At 41.1% G+C, this 22389-nt stretch overlaps 1 protein-coding gene across 1 annotated transcript in view; it reads right to left on the reverse strand.

Annotated features, from left to right (window-relative positions):
• Positions 1-1691, reverse strand: part of LOC113187581 (uncharacterized) — a 44964-nt gene extending 43273 nt beyond the window's left edge. Inside the window, 2 exon segments of the mRNA XM_077795538.1 lie at positions 1-538; positions 1598-1691. Of these exon segments, the coding sequence (XP_077651664.1) occupies positions 1-538; positions 1598-1691 (632 nt within the window).
• Positions 1692-22389: the final 20698 nt, after the last annotated feature.

Consider the following 22389-nt stretch of genomic DNA (forward strand, 5'->3'; position numbering starts at 1 on the left):
TAAGTGGACAGATGCTACCTACCTTCAAAGGTGTTGGGGTCCCAGTTGGGTCGGTTCAAGGGGAAGCCGGCTTCGATTATGTTGGGAAGTTGTGTCGGTCTCCCATCTAGTCCGAGGATATTTTTTCTAGCTTCCAGGAGGATTCTCTCTTGTTCCTCTGTCATGAAGAGAGTCCCTAGGAGTTGTTGGCAGTCATCCCAAGTAGACTGGTGTGAAAACATCAATGACTCAATCAGACCTGTGAGCCAGGTGGGGTCCTTGGAAAAAGGGGGATTGTTATTTTTCCAGTTATATAGGTCTGAAGAGGAGAAAGGCCAATACTGGTAGGCTTGCATTTCTCCCTCATGGCCTTCGTCAATCATTGGCCCATAGGGACGGAGGGGGAGCATCATGGGAGCTCCAGGGTTTTCAATCATTCGCCACCAGCGAGTTCCTTTAGCTGGGCCAGCTTCCTCCAGGGGAGGAAGGGCTGAGTGTGCCACGGGGGAGTCATCTGGAGGGCGCTGGGCTGGCCTAGCTTCCTCCAATGGTGGAGAGGCTGAGAGTAAGCAGCAGGGGAATCACTTAGAGGGTGTTGGGGGTTGGGGGACGAGGGCAGGGGATAAGGAGGGGGAGGAGAGTCCAGTAGAGTCAAATGGGTGGAGGAGGAGGAGGAGCAGAGGGTTTGAGAGATAGAATCATGGGGGAAGGAGTAGGAGCGGGGGCAGGGACAAGGAAAGGCTTCACCCATGAAGGAGGAGATTCGCAGAGGTTCTGCCAAGTTAAGATATATGGCTGTTGATCTGGATAGCTATGTGGCCCCGGCTGAAAGACAATATCTCTGACTTTCCGAATTAGTGGGAAGTAGAAAGATCCTTCTGGGGGCCATCCGACTCCAAAGGTGGGCCATTCTGAGGCACAGAGAGTCTGCCAGGTCCAGCGTTTTACTGAAAAAGAAAGATTCTGAGCCCTTAAGCGGACTTCGGTCCAGTGATCAAGGGTCAGGGACAGAGGTGTTGAAGTCCTCTGTCCCATAATGAAAGATACACAAACAGTGAAAGCAATGACACACGACACAGACAAGACAAGACAATAAAGACAGACAATGGACGTCCAACACTGAGACCAGGACTTAGTAGCCGGCAAAACTCGATGGGCTGGCAATACCGAATCCGAAACAAAATATCACCGAGTTGAGGAGACTATTGTTCCTCGATTTCCCAAGTCCTCTGGGGCGTCCCCCAGGGACGTGGCCTGTGGCTCTGTGACATGTCTGTCAGCCACCGTCGGAGAGAGCTCATGCTCTTCACCAACAGCCACTTTGCCAAGCCCTAACCTGAAACCTGAAACCAGAAAGAGGCACCTTACTTACCCCGAGAGGAGCCCGTTGAGGTCTTTCGTCCACCGCTGCCGGATCTCAGTGGAACCTCCAGATGTAAAGGTTGGGCGAGAGTCGGAGGAAGAGACCACCAAGAAACTGTCTCATGCAACAGCAAAGGGTTTATTGGGGGTCCAGCATGCTGGGGCTCAGAGCTCACTTGAATAGAGCAGAGAGCCCCGGGAACAGCTTAAGCAGAGCTTATATACTTTCCTTGGAGAGGGCAGGGACTTCACATACAGCATAGCCAATCATTGCACAGTTTCTGGGAGGGGTTGTTTTCGTAGAGCAACCAGATGATCAGGGGAGATTTCAACATACATTTAGTGGGCATTTCCGGGAGTTGTTTTCAACTTCTACATGAGTTTCAGGTTCCAGGAAAACAGAACTTAATTCTTACATTCTTAACCTTTTCACTCCCTGGAGAATGGAGCTCAAGTGTAGGCCCAAGAGCAGGCGGCTTAGAGGGCTGGGTTGTGGGAGGCCTCAGGATTTGGGGGTGCTGGAGGCCAGACCAGATAGACCCTCAGTGCTGCTTCCTCTCCCATAGGAATTCGACCACCACTGCAGGTGGGTGAACAACTGTGTGGGGCACCGTAACATCAGGCTCTACATGCTGCTCCTCCTCTCATTGTACCTCTACCTGGGTGCTATGCTGGCTAGCTGTGTGATTTTCCTAGTACGCAGGAGGCACATGCCCTTCATGGACAGAGCCATGATGTATCCACACAGTTCCAAGGGCCCACATTGGGACCAGCTCTGGTGGAGGGGAGGGGAGGGGTGGTAAGCCAAGGGACTGGGTAACTGAAGGCGGAGCTGACTGGGCAGGGCTAGAGGGAGAAGTCAGTTGGGATGACCGTTGATGGACCCGTTGAAGGCCAGTGGGGGCAGGGCAGGATATGGCCTGTGGAATTGAGAATCCATGGGGGCAGAGCATGGAGTGGGGGAATGTAGGTTGAACAGGGACAGGAGGGACCACAGTGAGGGGTGAGGCTGGGCTTGGATGTACTGAACTAATGGTCCAGACCAGGAAGGAAGAGCCTATGGATGAGGGTGATCAGGAAGGGGAGGAGTGGATGGAAAGGTGGGGCCAGGGAGGAACTGTCCCCTGGCTTTGCTTCTTAGCCTGTGCACAGCATCAGAGTGGCTATACCTGCAACTGTCCTCCTGCTGCCACTCATCCTGCTCATCAAGGCCAGGGCAGTGAGTACTGCAAGGTGCCCCTATGAGACCCAGGTAAGGGGCAACTAAGTGTGTGTGCCCTGATACCCAGCTGGGAGGCAACACCTTACACCTCTGCCACTAGGCACTATCTGTGCTTTCTCCACTGCCCTTGGTCCTGATGGTGCCCCTGAGTCCTTTCTGACTCTCCTCTTAAGAAGGAGCTCAGATCTCTCCACCCCATGGAGCTAGGTGGTCATGCTCCTTCCTAGGCTCATTGCATTGAAAGCCTACTGTGAGCTAGGCTGTGTGTTATTTGAGGGATGGGTATAGAGGTGAGTAAGTGCATCTTGCCCTCATGCTGATAAGCAGCCTGCAATCAGAATAACGCCAGCAGACACCCAGGAACACTCAAAGAGATGGGGTTGGTTGTGAGTGGTGTAGCAGACAGGAAGAAAGTGGGAGTTTGGCAAGGCATGTGCTGTACAATAGGCATGCCACTCTGTGTGACCTAAGTGTGATACTGGATTGGCAGAAGGCTGAATTTCATTGCCTGTGAGAGGCACACCTGGGCACAAAGGCATGGAAACACAGAAGTAGAGTGTTAAAACAACGATGGAGAAAGGGATCTAATTCAAGCACAAGGTGGCATGAGCAATGAGGTTAACTCCATGTGGTCAAGATTACAAAGGCCCAGAAACTCAACTCTGGAATTTAGTTTTGATGAAGTGCAAGCCTCTAGTAGCCATGGTAAAATTTTCTAAAAATGTCATTAATGAGGAATAATTTACTGTTGAGAGCCACAGCCAAAGGTGCCCCAGCAAACTTCCAGCTGCCAGCAAACGTCCAGCTGCCAGCTGATGATTGGCTCACAGCAACCCCAGCAACTTCTAGCTGCCAATTGATTGGCTCCTCTGCGGTGATGCTCATTGGGCTATTCCCCTGCCCTTTCAGACCACGGAGCTGCTCATTGGGGGACTTCTTTGGCTCTGCCCATGCGACCCAGCCAATCGGCCTCAAGAGCAGGAGGAGTGGGGGAGGGGGAGAGGCTTGTGGGAAGCCGGTGGTGGCAGTTGGGCTCTGAAGGTTTTTCCTGAGGAGCTGTTTTGTTTTGTGTGTGTGGTTCTAAAAATAAAGTTTGTTTCTTTTGACAAGTGGCTCCTGAATTGTGCCCAGCCAGACTGCGGCAATTTACAAACCATAAAATTTATTCTTTTTGTCTATAGTTAGGGATTTTGACAAATGCATGCCTGTTGAGAGCCACAACCAAGTCAAGATGGTGCCTGGCATTTTGCCAGAAGGGGTGGTTGAGGGGTAGCACCAGTGAGCCATTAAGATGATGATATCCGGCAATAAGGCAGCTCCTGTTACCTCGGATGCCCACTACTTTTGAGTTCTCGAGGAGCTCCCGTTGAGTTCCTGTTGAGTTCGCGTGGGTTCTAAAATAAAGTTCGTTCCTGCTTGAATCTACAAGTGGCTCGTGACCTCCTGGTTATTTGTGCCCAGCCAGACTGTGGCATTCGGTGGCCCGTATGGGGAACGCCTGAAGCTTGGGGGTAAGTGAAACTGCTCGCCTCTGAGGGCAGGGCAAGAGAATGGGTGACCATTTCAAAAAACAATGTGTTCTTGTTTTGATTTGTTTTGTTTTTGTTTCAAGCTGCCTGTCCCTAGAACTTTCTCAGGCAAACTGGGGAAAGTGGTTGACCCAAGGTTTGAAGTTGTTCACCCCTGAGGAAGAGATAGAGATAGACCACGGATATACATGTCAAGAAAATAGAAAAATTGATACAACGAATTTTTGTTCCATTTTTGTTTCGGTTTTGTTTTATGTTATTGTGTTAGGTTGCGTTATCTTTATAGCAGAAATATGGAATTAAAAATTAGTAAAAACCAAACCAGAAGGGTGTTAAGTAAATTGCTAGAGGAAGGAGGCATCTCAGTAAAATCAAGAACAGTTAGGGCATACGTTAAGACAATACAAAGGTGTATCCCATGGTTCATTAAAGAGGGGTTGTTAAATATATCACAATGGAACCATCATGGTGAAGATTTTTAAAAGATAGAAAAGGAAAGCCCAGGAACTCTGACAGTTGGCACATTACCATTATGGACATGGTACAATCTTGTTTGCTTAGTCAAGGAGAAGACATTTTAGATCAAGTAAAAGAGGAAGTCTCTTAAGTTAGTCAGACAGGAAGAAAGTTTAGAGAAGGAAAGACTATCAGGGGACAAGTTACAACAGCAAGTTGCTACTAACACCTTTCTATCACCAGAGGCATAAGTATTCAACCAACAGCCCCACCTATGTATACGGAGACAACATATGCTGAGTGGCCCTCAACCCCCATAGTTGATAGATGGGATCCTGAGACAGGACCTCAAAGATTAGCGTGCCTTCTATTTGAGGAGGCAGGAGGGCAGTGAATTCACCATGCTTTTAGATTTCAAAACAGTGAAGCAGCTGAAAGAGGCTGTAACAACCTATGGTCCTCAAGCACCCTTCACTGTAAGTATGGTCAAATCCATTGCCAACTTGAACATGATGCCAGCAGATTGGGCTAGAATGTGCAAAGCTGTGCTAAATGGAGGACAATATCTGTTATGGAAGGTTTCCAATCAGGAATTTTGCATGGAGATGGCTAGGCAAAATGAAGCAGCCGGTTATCCTCAGAGAAAGCTAGATATGTTGTTAGGAGAGGGACCTTATGAGGGTCAGCAGCAACAAATTAGATATGATCCTTCCATATACTCACAAATCGCTTCAGCTGCAGTTAGGGCATGAAAAACTTTACAGGGACATGGAGATTTACAAGGTCAATTATCTAAGGTAATACAAGGAGCTAATGAACCTTACGCTGAATTTGTAGATAGGCTTATATAAACAACTACCAGAATCTTTGGGGATGTAGAACAAGCGATGCATTAATAAAACAACTAGCCTACGAACAAGCAAATAGATGGTGCAGGGAGGCCATTAAACCATGGAAACATGGAGATTTAAACACATATATTAAATTATGTAGAGACATTAATGAACAGGGACAAGCCTTGGCAGCTGCAGTACAACAGGCTTTAGGTGCCAGGCCAAAAACTTGCTACAATTGGGGACAAACAGGACATTTTTAGAAGGAGTTGCTCCATAAGAGGAGGGTTTAACAAAACTGGATATGATCAAAGGGGTAGAATACTGGGTATTTGCCCACGATGCCATAGAGGGAGACATTGGGCTAATGAATGCCATTCTCAAACCACTATAGAGGGCACTTCATTATCAAAAAATGGACAAGGACCAGGTGTTTACCCATGATATCAGGGAGAAAAACATTGGACTCCATTGCCAAAAAACAGACACAGGGGCCCAATGCTCTGGGGCCCACGACCACAAATATACAGGGCATTGGGCAACACCATCAGGGTATTTCCCAGGACACATTATCCATTAGATCCCTCATTAAACAAACCAGAGGGAGCATAGGGTTGGACATCTGCACCTCCGCCAGAGCAGTACTAACTCCAGAGATGGGAGTCCAGGTTATTCCTACAGGGGTAAAGGGACCTCTTTCTAAAGGAACAGTAGGCTTATTATTAGGATGCAGTTCTTCTACTCTAAAAGGACTTATGATAAGTCCTGGGGTAATTGATCCCGATTATGAAGGTGAAATAAAAATTATAGCCAGTTCTCCAAGAGGTATATCAGTAATTTCACCAGGAGACAGAATCGCACAATTATTAATAATACCTAGCCTACATGATAAATTTTCCAACCATACTGTAGAAAGAGGTTCCAGGGGATTAGGCTCCACAGGTGTAGATTGGGCTATGCTTTCTTTAAATTTAGATTCTTGCCCCATGCTAAAACTAAATATTCAAGGACATGAATTTAATGGGCTACTGGATACAGGTGCAGACCTTAGCATTATCTCTCATCCAGAATGGCCAAAACATTGGCCATTACAACAAGCCACTCAAACACTTCAAGGTCTAGGAGTGGCAACTAATCCCCATAGAAGTGCGATGGTATTAGATTGGAAGGATCCTGAAGGATGTGAAGGAACTATACAGCCATATGTATTGGATCATCTTCCTATAAATTTATGGGGATGAAATGTCCTAGATCAACTAGGACTAACATTAACAAATAACATAAATTCAAATGCGCCCACTATTATGGCTAGACAAGGTTTTAGGAAAGGAAAAGGATTAGGAGAAAAAGGACAAAGTATAGTGGCACCAATACAAATAGATCAAGAAATAGATAGACATGGATTGGGTTTTCAGGAGGGGTCACTGAGACAATAAAAATTACTTGGAAATCAGAAAGACCAGTATGGGTTCCTCAGTGGCCCTTGACTAAAGAAAAGTACAAGCAGCCCATGACCTGGTCAAACAATTAGCGGAGGGACATATACAACCTCTGTATCTCCCTATAATACTCCCTTTTTTGTCATCCAAAAGAAATCTGGTAAATGGAGATTATTGCAAGATTTAAGAGCTATTAATAATGAGGTGGTTATTATGGGACCTGCTCAATCGGGGATTCCTCAATTGTCTGCTTTGCCAAAAACTTGGTATGTTTTAGTTATAGATATTAAAGATTGTTTTTTTTCAATTCCAATTCATCCTGAGGATAGTCCACGTTTTGCATTTACTATCCCTGCACTAAATCATGAAGGTCCTGATCAGAGATATGAATGGAAAGTACTCCCTCAAGGGATGGCTAACAGCCCAACTATGTGTCAAATTTATGTTAACAAAGCAATCCAGCCACTTAGAAATCAAAATCCTGTACTACAAATATTTCACTATGTGGATGATGTATTATTAGCACACAAAGATAAAAACACATTGCTAGAATGTTATGCTACACTTACAAACTTATTAAAAATTATAATCTAGAGATAGCAATAGATAGAGTACAATTAAATTTTCCAATTAATTATTTAGGAGTTCTATTATCCTCGACCATGGTCCAGCTACCAAAAATTCAAATACAAGTAGATCAACTCAAATCACTTAATGACTTTCAAAAGTTATTAGGAGACATAAATTGGATAAGGCCTTATCTAGGCATACCAACAGGAGAGTTGGGACCTTTATTTGATATCCTAAAAGGTCCATCAGATCCAAATTCACCCCGAATGTTAACACCTGAAGCAAGAAAGACATTAAAAATCATTGAAACATATATGGAAAATATGCATTTGGATAGAATTGATATAAGTTTGCCTTTATTATTTATTGTACTACCAACAAAAAATATTCCTACAGGAGTATTTTGGAAAGAAGGTTCATTATGATGAATACATTTACCTTATTTTCCTAACACTATTCTTACTAGGTATCTTGAGACTGTAGAACAGTTAATACTCAAAGGAATAAAAGCAGCAAAGGGAGTATTTGGAATTTCTCCCAATAAAATTATTTCTCCATATATTATGGATCAAATTGATGAGTTATCTAATGAGTTAAATACTTGGGCAATAACCATGTGCAAGTCTAATGTTTCATTTGATAACCACTTACCATCTAATCCTTTGTTGTCTTTTTGGTCTTCACATCCTGTAGTTTTTCCAAAAATGACAAGAAAAACCCTATCATGAATGCTCCAAATATATTCACTGATGGGTCAAATAATGGCACAGCAGCAGTAGTTACCCCTGGTCAAACTTTTACGTTTTTAGTACCCAAACAATCAGCTCAAAAGGTAGAGCTTAATGCAGTATTACAAGCTTTTGTGATGTTTAAAGATTCTGTATTTAATTTATTTTCCGATAGTATATAGTTAATGCTATAGTATCCCTTGAAGATGCTGGTAGGATTTCCCCTTCCTCTACTGTTTTCTACTATACAAAGTCTAATCTGGGACAGAAAAGATCCATTCTTTATAGGACATATCAGGGCACATACAGGATTGCCTGGAGCCCTTAGTTTGGGCAATGATTTAGCAGACAAAACTACACATGACATACATATTTTTTCTACGCTGGAAGAAGCTATAAATTTTCATAAATCCTTCCATGTGCAAATACTTTTGAAAATCATTTTAAAATAACTAAGGAACAAGCTAGACAAATAATAAAACAATGTTAAAATTGTGTGACCTTTTTACCACAAGTTAATCTTGGAATCAATCCTACAGGATTGATACCTAACCATACTTGGCAGATGGACATCACACACTTGCCACAATTTGGAAAAGTAAAATATTTGCATGTTACAGTTGATACTTCTTCCGGATTTTTGATGGGCTCCCTTCATGCCAGAAAAAAACCTAAAGATATTATAGCTCATTGCTTACAAAATTTTGCCACTGTGGGCATTCCAAAACAGTTAAAAACAGATGATGGCCCTGGCTATACTTCTACCTCTTTTAAACAATTTTGCTCATTATTTGGCATTACTCATATAACAGGAATCCCATACAATCCACAGGGACAAGGCATAGTTGAAAGAGCTCATCAAACTATTAAAATGTACTTATTAAAGCAAAAAGAGGGAATTGGAAAGGGGTATATATCCCCCAAAGATAAACTTAAAATAACCCTTTTTACTCTAAACTTTTTAAATTTGGATTCATCAGGCCTTAGTTCTGCAGAAAGGCACATGTGTCCAAAAAATGTACATAAGCCCAAGGTACTTTGGAAGGATATTATAACAGGACAATGGAAAGGTCCTGACCCAGTGAGTCAGGGGTCTGTTTGTGTGTTTCCACAGGGAGAACAGCAGCCAATTTGGATTCCAGAGAGACTAACTAAAGCGATTTCTACAAACCAAAAAGAAGATTATTTGGCTCAAATCCATAATAGCTGATATCCAGAACTCCAGTTTGGCTATCCTTACATATGCGACAGTGGTTCTCCCACACCTGGAGGCTAATGAATAATGAACACCATAAGGCCTATTTCAAATGTAAAAAACCTTGGGGCTTGCTTGTGGGAATCCTTCAGACCCATATGCAAGTTACAGGAAGAAGGATGGTATATCAAACGAAGAGTCAAATCCAGGTGGTAACCAGGATGCTTTTTTAAATATCTATATTATTATTGCCCTCTCCCACATCATGAAGTTCTATTTTGTTTTTTGAGCTCATATAGACCTAGGTTAATGTTTTTCTGATCAGTTCTATTTTTTGACTGTGGAGTTTTTGAGCATTGCAATGGGGATTTCACCTGTGAAAAGCTACAAGGCCTTTACTATTATGTGTTATATGTATTGTGTTATGTGTGCACACTTGTGTTATGTGTTGTATGTCTGTATGTGCGTATGTCCATATATCATATATGAGGAGCTCTCATGAAAAAAATGGATCCAAATTTTTTTTATTTATTCACGTCATTTAAACAGTTTAATTTAAATTAGGTAAACAGCTGTTGAGGATTGTTTTAAAATGTGGTTAACAGATCTGTGTGTTTACTTTCACCTTTCCTTTTCATTATATCTAATTCTATTCAGGATACTAAATTGTTTAGAAAATTGTTTTGTTTTTTGTTTTTTTTTTTGTTTTTGTTTTTTTTTTTTTTTTAGTGCCTGCTGGAATGTTACATAATTTTTTCTTAGCCATCAGTACCAGAATTCCTATCTTTATCCCATTGCCCGTGAAGACAAAGATAGAGGATGACTGAAAACCAAACTACAGCTTCTGCGATAGCTATCACAACAAACTGTATAAACTGATGCATCAATGAATAATGTAACTCAACAAGTGATGCTCAATCAAGGAGTCAATTTACTTTGGGAAGAAATGGACATATTAATGGATTCCTCTGCTTTGAACTGCTTGCAGAACTTGCCTGGACTATGTATCACTTGTATGCATTGTGAACTATCTGTTGGTGCAGTGAATTGTGGTAGTGCCGGGGTATCTTTGCTGATGATGTCATTGATGGTACAATTTTTCCAAAAGGGGCTGTTAGTTGGCTTGGTGTTGTGGCATTTTTTATCCTCCCCTTTCTGTTTGTAGTAGGTTGTTTATGGTGTTTGTGTAAAAACCACTATCCACAAGTATGGCTAAATAATGCTGGGCTGGTAGTCAATGACAGGTAAGATCCAATTGCAATGGTACCAACCTAAGACAGGAGGCTGACGCCTTGAGGTCAGCTCATCCGATGACGGCTAAGGACCATATGTAATATTGGACAACCTAAGACAGGCACAGTCCCTAAGCCACATACTTGTTGTTTAATTAAACAAAAGGGGGGAGATGTTGAGAGCCACAACCAAATCAAGATGGTGCCTGGCATTTTGCCAGAAGGGGTGGTTGAGGGGTAGCACCAGAGAGCCATTAAGATGATGATGTCCGGCAATAAGGCGGCTCCTGTTACCTCGGGTGCCCGCTACTTTTGAGTTCTCACGGAGTTCCCGTTGAGTTCCCATTGAGTTCTCGCGGAGTTCCCATTTGAGTTCCTGTTGAGTTCGTGTGGGTTCTAAAATAAAGTTCGTTCCTGCTTGAATCTACAAGTGGCTCATGACCTCCCGGTTATTTGTGCCCAGCCAGACTGTGGCACATACCATTGAGTACTCTCCACCATGATCAAGGTTAGACCAGTTTCATTACGCCAGAAAATCCTTTCATCTCTTGTCAGTTTATCTCTCTACATCCTTGTGGGTTTTTGCTTCCCAGACTCATGTATCTGTGCAGTTGTTTGCTTTTTAGTCTGGCTTCATTCATTTAGCACAACACATTTGAGAGTCATCTATGTTGCTCATATCAGTAGTCTGTTTTCTTTTATTTCTGAGTAGTACTGTATGGATGCCCTACATATTGTTATACATTCACCATTTGAAGGATTTTTTACATTGTATCTAGTTTTGGGCAGTAGTTTTTGTTTGTTTATTTTGTTTTTCTACCAGGAATTGTACCCAAGGGTGCTTAATCACTGAGCAGTATTCCCAGCCCCCTCTATTTTTTTCTTTTTGAATTTTTTTTAAATTTTTTGATACAGGATATCTAAGTTGCTTAGGGTCTTGCTAAGTTACAGATGCTAGCTTTAGTCCTCCTGTCTCAACCTCCCAAGACCCCTGGGTGTACAGTTTTGGACAGCTGGGCCCAGCTAGTTTGGGGTAGTTATAAAGAAAGCTGCTCAAACTTTGGTGTACCGGCATGTGAACACAAGTTTTCATTTCTGTTAGGTAAAGTTTTAGGGGTGGGTATTGTGAGTTACAAAGTAAACATAAGTGGAACTTTACAGGAATTGCCCCTAACATTTCTTCTTTCTACTAGCAATGCATGAGAATTCCAGTTGCTAAATATCCTTACGAACATGTCATTTTTCACTATTTTGTTTTATTTTCAAATTGTAGCCTATCCAATAAATGAGTATTGGTATCTCATTAGGGTTCCAGCCTGCGTTTTCCTAGTGAGTAATGATTATGAGCATATTATCATGTCTTATCAGCCACCCATATGTCTTTGGTAAAGTGTTGCTCCAATCTTTTGCCCACTTAAAAATAAATAGGTTGTTTTCCTATTGAGTTTCAGGGGTTATCTATATTAGATTAGGATCCATATTTTTGCAAATCTTTCCTTGCAATTCATGGCTTGTTATTTCATTTTCTTCATAGCATCTTCCAAAGAGCAGGAGTTCTTAGTGATGTTGTTTTTCCAGTAGTGGGTGTTGTGTCAGGGGTGCTCCACCACTGAGTTTCTCCCCCAGCATTATTTGTGTTGTTTCTCACTCTACATGGAAAAATATGTCATCTACAAGGATCAGTTTCATTACTTTCTTTCCAATCTGTGGTTCTTTATTGCTTTTTCATTTGGGGGTTGAACAGGAATGGAAGGGTGGGCATGACTGCCTTGGGAATCCTTCTAAATGTCCTTCAGGAAGACTGATGGGCAGCACCAATGGGGGAGGGGAAAGCTGCAGACCCAGAGAAGCTGAGAAGTTAGAGGAGCCTGTGGGCTCAGCAATTTCCCTCCTTATTCACCCTTTCACCACAGCCATATCTGGTTCCTCTCCCACTTGTGACTCCTCTGCTTAGCCCTTACTCCTCAGCCCTATGGCCTGCCCTCCTCCTCCTCTCTCCAGATTCAGTTCATCATTGAGTTTGCCTGGCAGCATTTTCCCTTCCCCCATCCTGTAGTTCTTCTAGCTCCAGATCAGGTCATAGGCCATTGCCCTTCCTCCTCTGCTCTGCTCAGAATGAGGCCCTCCATATCTGGATTGCCCAGTCTCAAGGGACCTAAATGTGGCCCGCACTCTGGGATTCACCAGACAGGGCTCCTTTCCATTATTTGCAGCACCTGAAATAGGCACTGATTTCATGCTCCAACTTCCAGTCATTCCCTACTCCATTCCCTGACCGGAGGTCCTCCTAGAGACACTTTCTTGGTGCTTGGTGGCAAGGACTCTAGGGGAAGAGCACATCTGTCCAAATCACAGCTCTATAACTGACCAGCATGGAGACCTTGGCTCTGCTACTTACTCCTTGTCACTCAGTTTTCCTATCTCTAAAACAGGGAAATATGGGTCAATTCACACAAGACACATGGAACAGTGCCTGGTACCAGAAAGTGCCCTACCTGCTGCTGTTAGTATTACTACCATTCCTTCTTGTGGTCAGCTACACGTTTGTGTCTCATCTTAAAACCCAAGTAACACCCAGCCTTAACATCCTAGGTCTCCACTCTACTTGTTGTACCCTCTGTGCCTTATTCCCTGAAAGTTGACAGTGCTCACTAGCTCCACTCTTCACTTCCTGGCCCACATCAGTCAAGACCCTGCGCTTGCTGTCATGATGATGCTCTCATCAAGGGGTAGAGCCAGCAGACATTCTTAAGACTACTCTTTCGGGACTGGACACAGCCCCTGAAACCAGAAGGAGCTGAAAAAGCCTTCTTTGCATGTCTTAGTGCTTAGCGCTCTGGGCTTCTCCTTGCATGTACCTGGGTGCTGTGAGCTAGGTTGCCTACATGGGTGCCTTGATACCCTCTCCCTGCACTACCCTGGCCACTCCCCACAGTGCCCATGTTGCAGTTGCCCTCACCACCCTGAGAGTAGCCTGGCCATGCTGTTTGTAGTGTGTTTTCAAAACCCAGTGCAATGACTAGAGTTTATTTTTATTTATTTTTTGCTACTTAGTATTGCACCCAGGGACACTTTACCACTAAGCTACATCCTCAGTACCTTCCATTTTTTATTTTGAAACAGGGTCTCACTAAGTTGCTGAGGTTCCTCTCTAACTTTTGATCTTCCTGCCCCAGTGTCCTGAGTCACTGGGATTACAGGCATATACCACAATACCTGGTTTGACTGAGGTATTTTTGATGCCCTGAAATATTTCTGGCTGGGGTGTATCTGAGTGGTAGATCATGTGCTTAGCATGTGCAAGGCCCTGGGTTCTTCAATCCCTAGCATACAAAAAATATTTGAATAAGTGAGTGAACTAACAAACAAAAGAATCAACATTTGAGATAGAAGAAAAGAGATAAAGGGACAGAGAGAATTCTGATGTCTGAGTCCCCAAGTTAAGGGAAGAAGGTTAGGCAGCAAGAAGTTTGGCAAAAAATTAACAAGAAGATACCATTTGATTTTGGTCTGTTTATTGAGACACAGAATGTGAGCAGGAGCCACAATAGTCAAGTCAGTGTGAGAGGCTGCTCTGGGTGCTTCAGAGTTGTTAGATTCTATTGGTGTCTTATTGTATTCCATGTGTTGGGGGGGGAGGTATTCAAATTTAGTGCTCAGTTCTTAAAAGTTTATTAATTATCATTCCTTTCAGCATTTTCTATACCATATGTACCCCAATCCTTGATATATTTTGTTTTGAGATAGGATCTCACTAAGTTACTGTGGGCCTTGCCAAGTTGTTGAGGCTGGCTTTGAACTTGTGATCTTCCAGCCTCAGCCTCCCAGGTTACTGTGATTTTAGGCATGCACCATTGCACCTGGAAAGATACTAATTTCTTTATTGCTGTGAACACCTTAAAGGAGACAGAACCTCATAGAGCACAATGGTTCATGTTGGTTTTGGGATGTGTTCCAGAGATGTTCTTATTGAAATCCTCTTTCCTTCTTGTGTAGAATAGTGTTGATATCAAAGTCTTCATGCATGGGCAACGGAGAGTTGGGGGTGGACACAGGTGCTGCTTGGTCACTTGCCATTTTTACAGAATATTTGCTAGCTAAATCTCTTGAGTTTGGGGTAAGACTCAACCTAGTCTGGAGCAGGAGGGGGAGAAGCTGATGGATGAAGTCAGAGGAAAGAGAAAATTGGATAAGGGAGAATAGAAGCCAGTCAGTGTCCATTGGAGGACTTGACATTTGAGCGTGTCCTTTAGTGCTTTGAGTACTAGAGGCCTCAGCTCAGATTTTCCTGATCCATCTGATATGTGACTATGAGACTATGATTGGGCATTTCTGCTGCCACTGCCCTCCCAGATAGTGAAAGTCAATGAAGGTACATTTTTAGAAAAAAATCAAGAGGTGAGAAAGTAAAGTGGAGCAGGATGGAGACACTATCTTCGCATCAGTTGAGCAGAGCAGCGCTAGAAATGTCTTAAAAGGTATCTGGAAGGAGGTGGCAGGAGGAGGTGTGTGGTCAATGGACATAGAGCAAGGATGTAACAAAGGGAGGTAAAAGATGATGAGGGAGCCCTGAAAAGGCAGGAGATGTGGGTGCAATGTCAGCACTGTTCTGAAGAGAGCTGCTCACGAGTAGGTCGAGGGAGGTCATTCTTTCTAGAAGCCTGGGAAGGCAGGAGGCTTTGGGTCACTCTTGGGCTCCCCTGCCCTTGGAATCTTGCCAAAGGCCTGGGTTTAACCCTGCATGAACTGACCACCTTAGGGAGTGTCACTGGGAGATGGTCTTGCCCACTCCTGCTGATTCTGAGCTCCTCTTTCCATCCCCATATCCCTCCAGCATGACAACCTTTTTGACAAAGGCTGTGCCTCCAACTCTTACAACATGATGTGAATGCCACTGGGACCCAAGTAAGTTGGTAAACCAGGGGCTGAAGTGATGATCCCTGGAGTTGGTGGGATGGGGTGAAGCTGGGTCCCATTCCCTGGTCCTTTACTCCAGCTCTAGGACCCTGATGTTCACTGATCCTTTCCTTTGGGGTTTTGTCCAGGGCACTCTGGGAGCCTCTGGGAATTTCATTGCCCTTGTAGGTTCTTACTACGAGAAATGGGGTAGAGGGGAACAGTAGCCTGGATGATGCTCCTGGATGACAGCCTTGATCTTTGTGCTTTCCAAGCTGAGGTATGAGGCTGGTCAGGGAGAACCGGCCAATGTGAGTAATAACTCCTTGCCTTTGACCTGTTGTTCTACAGATACATGACACAAGCTGTAGGTCTACAAATAGAGCTGGGGACTGAATGGGAGCCAACAGAGGTGTACTTTCCAGCACAACATCCTACAGGCCTCCCTGCATCCAAGTCTCCAACTCTTGTCTCCCCAAGGAGTGGCCAGTCTGCACCATTGCAGGAGGTGAGGAGTAGTGGTTGTGCATTGAAACAGGGGTTTTCTGTGTGCTGCACAGGTATTGGGATCCCTTCATGTTGGGCTGGCTAGTAAGCTGAAGCAATTGGAGCATAAGGATGGGGATTATGGAACTGGATGGTGCATTGTTCAGGTCACAGGGCTTCAGAACACACTGAGGTGTCCCTGGATAGAGAAAGAGATAATAAGACTAAACCACAAACCTTCTGGTTGCTGCTTTTTTGAAAAATAAAAATCTTATGGCTACTTTAAAAGTTATCACATTTAACTCACTGGGTTTTTTGCTTTCTATATTTTGCCCTCTTTTCCAGGAAAGTCATCTATTTCTCTGGGTTTTCTGGTTCCTATTGTGCATAAATATTATATCTAAAACTTGGATCTTTTCTCTTCCCCAGATTCTATATTTTTTTTATATTTACATCTCTCTCAAAGCCTCAATGTCATTCAAAGGACAGTTGAGCATGAAATTCCTCACCAGCTAAGGGAGATTTTCAATAGTAATCACCTTACATGGAGCCAGGAAGAGACAACTACTAATGGGACTTGCAGAGGACTGTGATGTGGTGGCACATAATGCAGTTCCCAGGCAGAGCTCTGAGGACTGCCTTTGGATCCTGATCTCATGATAGATGGCTGTGTTTTCTTCATTCGTTATAATTAGCTCATTGAAGTGAAAGGGAAGCTAGGCATTATATCTGTGTAAAATGTTTCGTGAAAATTAGTATTAGTCATCTCAACATCAAGGTTTCAATTCTTTTTGCTCTTTATCTTTTTTATTAACAACCTTGTTTTTAAAGTGTGCTACTTTTTTTACTATTTTTTAAAATTTTTACCTTTAAAAACTATTTTTAGCTGTAGATGGACACAATGCTTTTATTTTATTTAGTTTTTTCAGTGGTGCTGAGGATGAAACCAGTACCTCACACATGCTAAGTAAGCATTCTACCAGTGAGCTATACCCCAGTCCCTGTTATGCTATTTTGCTAGTTATAATTTTTGTGCTGTTCTGTTTTTTTTTCTTTGTGGATTGAACCCAGTTCCTTGTGTTATTTTTTATTTTGAGAGATTCTCACTAATTTGCTTGGGGTCTCACTAAGTTGTTGAGGCTAGTTTTGAACTTGGAATCCTTCTGTATCACCCTCTCAAGCCTCTGGAATTATAGGCATGAACCACTGTACCCTGCTGCTAGTTAACATTTTTAAATACATTCATGCTGTGACAAAGAAAAACATTTTACATTTTTTCAACACAAGTTTGTGTGTGTGTGTGTGTGTGTGTGTGTGTGTGTGTGTGTGTTTAATCTCAAAGTACTGTGTTCTTTAAAATAATAAGAGAGATAACTTAGTTTTGGTTAAAAATTAAGAAACCACACAGTGTTCCAGTAAGAATATCTGAAAATATTTTTCTCAAAACATCAGTAATGAACTATATCTCTGCAGATCTTCACACAGTGTGTAACTGATGCTACTCCTGCACCTCTTGGTGATTCAAAGGTTGACAGTGGTTCCAGGACTTCAGAAAAACAGAAAAAGAAGGGAAATTTGACTGATGAAGAGACTATGGAGAAATTAAGTATGTTACCTACATTTCAGATTATTAATGAATTAGTATTTCTTAAATCATTTGACCCAAGTCTGAGGCTATAGCTCAGTAGTGTAGAGCACTTATCTGGTATGTGCAAGGCGGATGGTTCTATCCTTTGCATTGCAAAAAAAAAAAAAAAAAAAAAGAAGAAAGAAAGAAAGAAAAGAAAATATACAGTTGGATTGTAATATATACCTTTTATTTTACCTTAAAATAGAAAGAAAAATTGTTTTCTTATAGGAATAATTGCTTCCATTAAAAATGTAGTGAGATGGGTATGGTGGCACATGACTATAATCCCATTAATCTAGGAAATTAAGGCAGATGATTTCAAGTTCAAGGTCAGCCTGGGTAACTTAGTGAGAACCTTTCATAAAATAAAATATAAAAAGTGCTGGGGATATAGCTCAGAGGTAAAGTGCCCCTAAAATCAACCCCCAGTACAACCCCAAAACAGTGAAGGCACAGTAATATTCATTTTGTTTGTCATGGCATTTGAAACATATTAGGTATTGATAGTGAAGTCCTTTGGGAGCAGTACTTCTTTCCTGAGAACCAAATATAAAGGACATGAACATGGGCATAGTTGGAAACCTTATCAAAGAGGTTTGTCCTAACCTATAGCTTTTCAAAATAGAAATGTGTAGTCATAAGATATATTCCAAGGGAAAACACCTTTTCCTTGTCTCTTTTAATTCATTTACTCTCAGTGGCCTGAATCCAGCATTATAAATGATATGAAGAGTTCCAGGAACGGAGTAACAATAAGGTCTGCTTACAAGGCTCCAGTAACTATAGTTATAAAGAACAATGTGACCTAGAAGGCTCAAGGAAAAGTACTTTATAGGTGGGTTGTTATAAGCACACTTACATGTTCAACATTTATTTGTTCTTGATTTCTCCGTGCTTTCCAATATGAAACTGCTTTGACTGTGGTGTCCTATAGATAGTCTTTCTCTTAGGAGAGCTGCTGCTTTAAAAGAATAAACCAGAATAGTAGTTGTGACACTATTCATTTGTGACCTTTAGTTATCACATTCCCTATCTTTATGCCCTTATCTTCTTGGCTTGTAGCTTACTAGCTAACTTGAGATGGAGTTCCTACATAAGATTAGTCATGGGAGTTTCCTTGATATGTCTGCGTCTACTTTGGTCTAGAGTAAGTGAAAATTTAATGTGATTTTCTTATGTTTTGACTTTCTATTTATAAGAATTTACATTGTGATTTTATATCCAACCTCCTAATTTTACCATTTCTTGGCCATGATGTTGAACATTCCTAAAATAGATACACGATTAGTTCCTATTAGAGTAATCCATACAGTAAGAGGTGGTTTCCTAAGTATGTGGAAAGGAGATATACTAGAATAGTCAGAAAAGCCAGTTAGGGTTATTCATTTATCTATTATTTATTTATTATTACTAATAGTAGTTTCATAACTTATCACTAATATGTAATACAGGTACTGGAGAAGACAAATAGAGTGAGGAATTTCCTATGAATTGCCAAGTTTTTGTTTATTTTGTCCTGGGAACGAACCCAGGGGTACTTTACCATTGAGATACACCCCAGCCCCCCCCCCTTTTTTTTGTTTTGAGACAGGGTCTCACTGAGATTCCAAGATTGGTCTTGAGCTTGTGATTCTTTTGCCTGGGCTCCTGAATAACTGGGATTACAGTCATATGCCATCACACACTGCTGGAATTGCCGTTTCTACGTTGTTTTGTTTCAAACAAATTATTGTTGAAACTTCATGTGTTTGAAAACCACTGTTTAAAATCAGTAGTTTATTAAAAAGGATTAATGATTCCATATTAATTTGTATTTTAGATGCTTGACTAAGCTTTGCATGTTGGTTTTGTTTAAAATAGGAACTATTGTGAGCATCAGTGACCTTAATACAAAATATACAAGACATGAAAACATTGGACAAGGGTGTTTATGATTGTATTGTCATAGTGTTCACTACTTAACTGAGTATTCAGAGTGAGCTCTATTTTTCCACCTGAAATTGAGTACTCACTGTATTCTATGAGTGGTACTGTAGGGGATTTGTGTAAACACAATTGTTAAAACCCCTCCTTGTTAGCAATGACTTTACATCTTGTATCTTCTTGAATGTTATTTCTCATAGATGGCAAGGGATGATTAGATGGAAAAATTACACATGACATAATTAAGAGACAATTTTACTGCAGGATGATAGGCCATAAAAGCATTGATTTGGGGTTGGGTATGTAGTGAAGTGTAGAGAGCTTGCCTAGGATACACGAGATCCTGGGTTCCATCCCTGGCATTGCAAAAACAATAGCAAAGCAAAGCAAAAACCCATATATTTAGCTTCTAGGGGGTGGTACACACCTATAATCCCAGCAACTCAGGAGGTTGAGTTAGCCTCCTTGCAAGTTTTCAGCCAGCCTCAGCAATTTAGTTAGATCCTAAGATTAAAAAGGACTGGGGAGTAAGCTTAGGAGTAAGGCGCACCTGGGTTCAATCCCCAGTCCTATCAAAGAGTATTGGTCTTTGAATCTGCCACTCTGATTTTGTTTAGTAATTTAAAATATACTAAGCTCTTTCCTCTATTGCTTGAGAGCAATGTTATTAATCTGTAGAAAATGTTCTGTGAATTTAGATTGATTTAGTAGAATGTAAAATGAGAATTTTTAGAAACTTATGAATTTCTTTTTAACAAGTTTAACACTAATTTTAATAATAAAAATATTGAAAATCACCTGAATATTTTGAACATGATAATAATAGATGTTATATATTGAATAATTAATAATGAATGAAATAATATGTGTGTATATGGATAGATATCAGAAATCCAGGTGAATTTATTTATTTGTTTATTTGTTTGTTTGTTTGTTTTAGGTACTGAGCTGCCTCCCCAGCCCTTGTAAGGGCATGTGCCACCAAATATGTTCGAGCCAGATAAATTTTGAAAGCAAATTGCAGATAAATACATAAACAGAAACTTGATGGTTAAAAGTATAGAAAAGTGAATGGAAATGATGCACATCAAATGCACGATAAACACCAAATACAGGTGGTCATTGGGTGAACGAACGAAGACTGCCATAGGATAGGACATACCAGGAATCTTAAGTTTATTTGCAGTTCTTTATTTCTTTAGCAGGAAACTGTATTCCTGAGTCTATGTTATTAATTATTTATATTTTCCCCTATATTTCTGTAGGTCTGAAATATTTCAAATAAAAGTTTTGGTTGGTTACAACGATTCTCCTCTTTTCTCTTTCCTTTTTCATTTAAGATGCTAAATCTTAAGTGTTCTTTGATCCTTCCGCAATTGTGAGAAGGGCAAAATCTTTGGATATTATAAATTGGTATGATTAGAATAAGTCTTAATTCTGATTGTGTCTTTTTCCCCTTAGGTTTTCTGGCACAGTTTTACTGCTATTGATGTGACTCTGGGTCAAAAGTTAGCAACTTCTTCATACTTCTAGATATATATTAGCTTTTCTTTTAGGAGAAAAACTAGATAAAGATAAGCATAATCAATAGGAATGTATTTTTTAAAGTTGTATATGTTGTAAGAATTAATCTATATAATTTTATACCATTCTCACTTTAGGGGGAACAAATAAGGCAATATATCATGAATAAGCAAGTATTGTAAAAAGTATTTTCCCAGTTCGGAGTGAAAAGAGGATTAATTCCTGGCACTGGGCTGAGCTTAGGTTGGCTAATCAACTTCAAAAAAATTTTGGAAAATATTTAGGGTCCAGGTAGTGGAAAATACGGTGCATAGTCAGTGTGCAAGTAAAAATACTACTCATTGGTCAGTTACAATCTCACTATGTAATAATAGCAAATTATTAACTGCTTGGTGTTTGTTACTTTCTAAGAGAATCAGGAAAACCACTGATTTCTTTTTCAATTCTGTTTCCATTATAGGTCGCTATTAAACAGATTAATTTACAGAAACACCCACAGAAGGAACTGATCCTTAATGAGCTCTTGGTGACGAAAGAATTAAAGAATCCCAACATAATTCACTTCTTAGACAGGTAAATATGTTTGAGGTTCTTTTAATCATTGGGATAAAAACATGGAAGTTTGTAGTTTGATGGAGGCTAGCCACTTTGAAGTGTCAATACTGAAAAGGTCCATTTGCTACAAGGATATTTCTTGGCTAGTGAGAGAAGGTAGCTAAATGAAGGATATTGCTGATCTTGTGCATATTCATGCAAATGATCAGACACAGAAACATTAAGGAATGATCAGCTGAATTTCATGTCTTAACCCACAGAGGTGACTACACACATTTCTGAAATGTTTAGATCAGTTTTTATTTCAAATGCTATTCTTTGTAGGTAAATTGTACATGTTCATTAAAAGCTCTTGTAGACCATGTGCAGTAGTATAAGCTTGTAATCCCAGCAGCTAGAGAGGCAGGAGGATCATGAGTTCAAAGTAAGCCTCCACAATTTAGCATTGGCCTAAGCAACTCAGTGAGACTCTGTCTTAAATAAAATACAAAATGGGGCTGGGGATGTGGCTCAGTGGTTGAGTGCCCCTGAGTTCAATCCCTGGTAACCCCCTCCAAAAAAGACACCTCATGTAGTTTAGTCTGTTTTTTTAAAAAAGACAGAATGGAAAATTAAGTATATAATTCAATTTTTGAAAAGAGTGATTACACATATGAATGAAAGACCACTAGTAAAAAATGATACAAGTGGTTTTATTATACGGTTACAGGTAATTTTATTTCTTATATAAATTTGCTTAGGGTGGGGAATTACAATATATTTTGAGGTGTTATCCCTAAATTATGGGGTCTGCATTAATGGAAATAAATTTTCAGGTACATTTGACTGCT

This window comes from Urocitellus parryii, chromosome 2 (genome assembly GCF_045843805.1).
Source record: "Urocitellus parryii isolate mUroPar1 chromosome 2, mUroPar1.hap1, whole genome shotgun sequence".
Classification (NCBI taxonomy): Eukaryota; Metazoa; Chordata; class Mammalia; order Rodentia; family Sciuridae; genus Urocitellus; species Urocitellus parryii.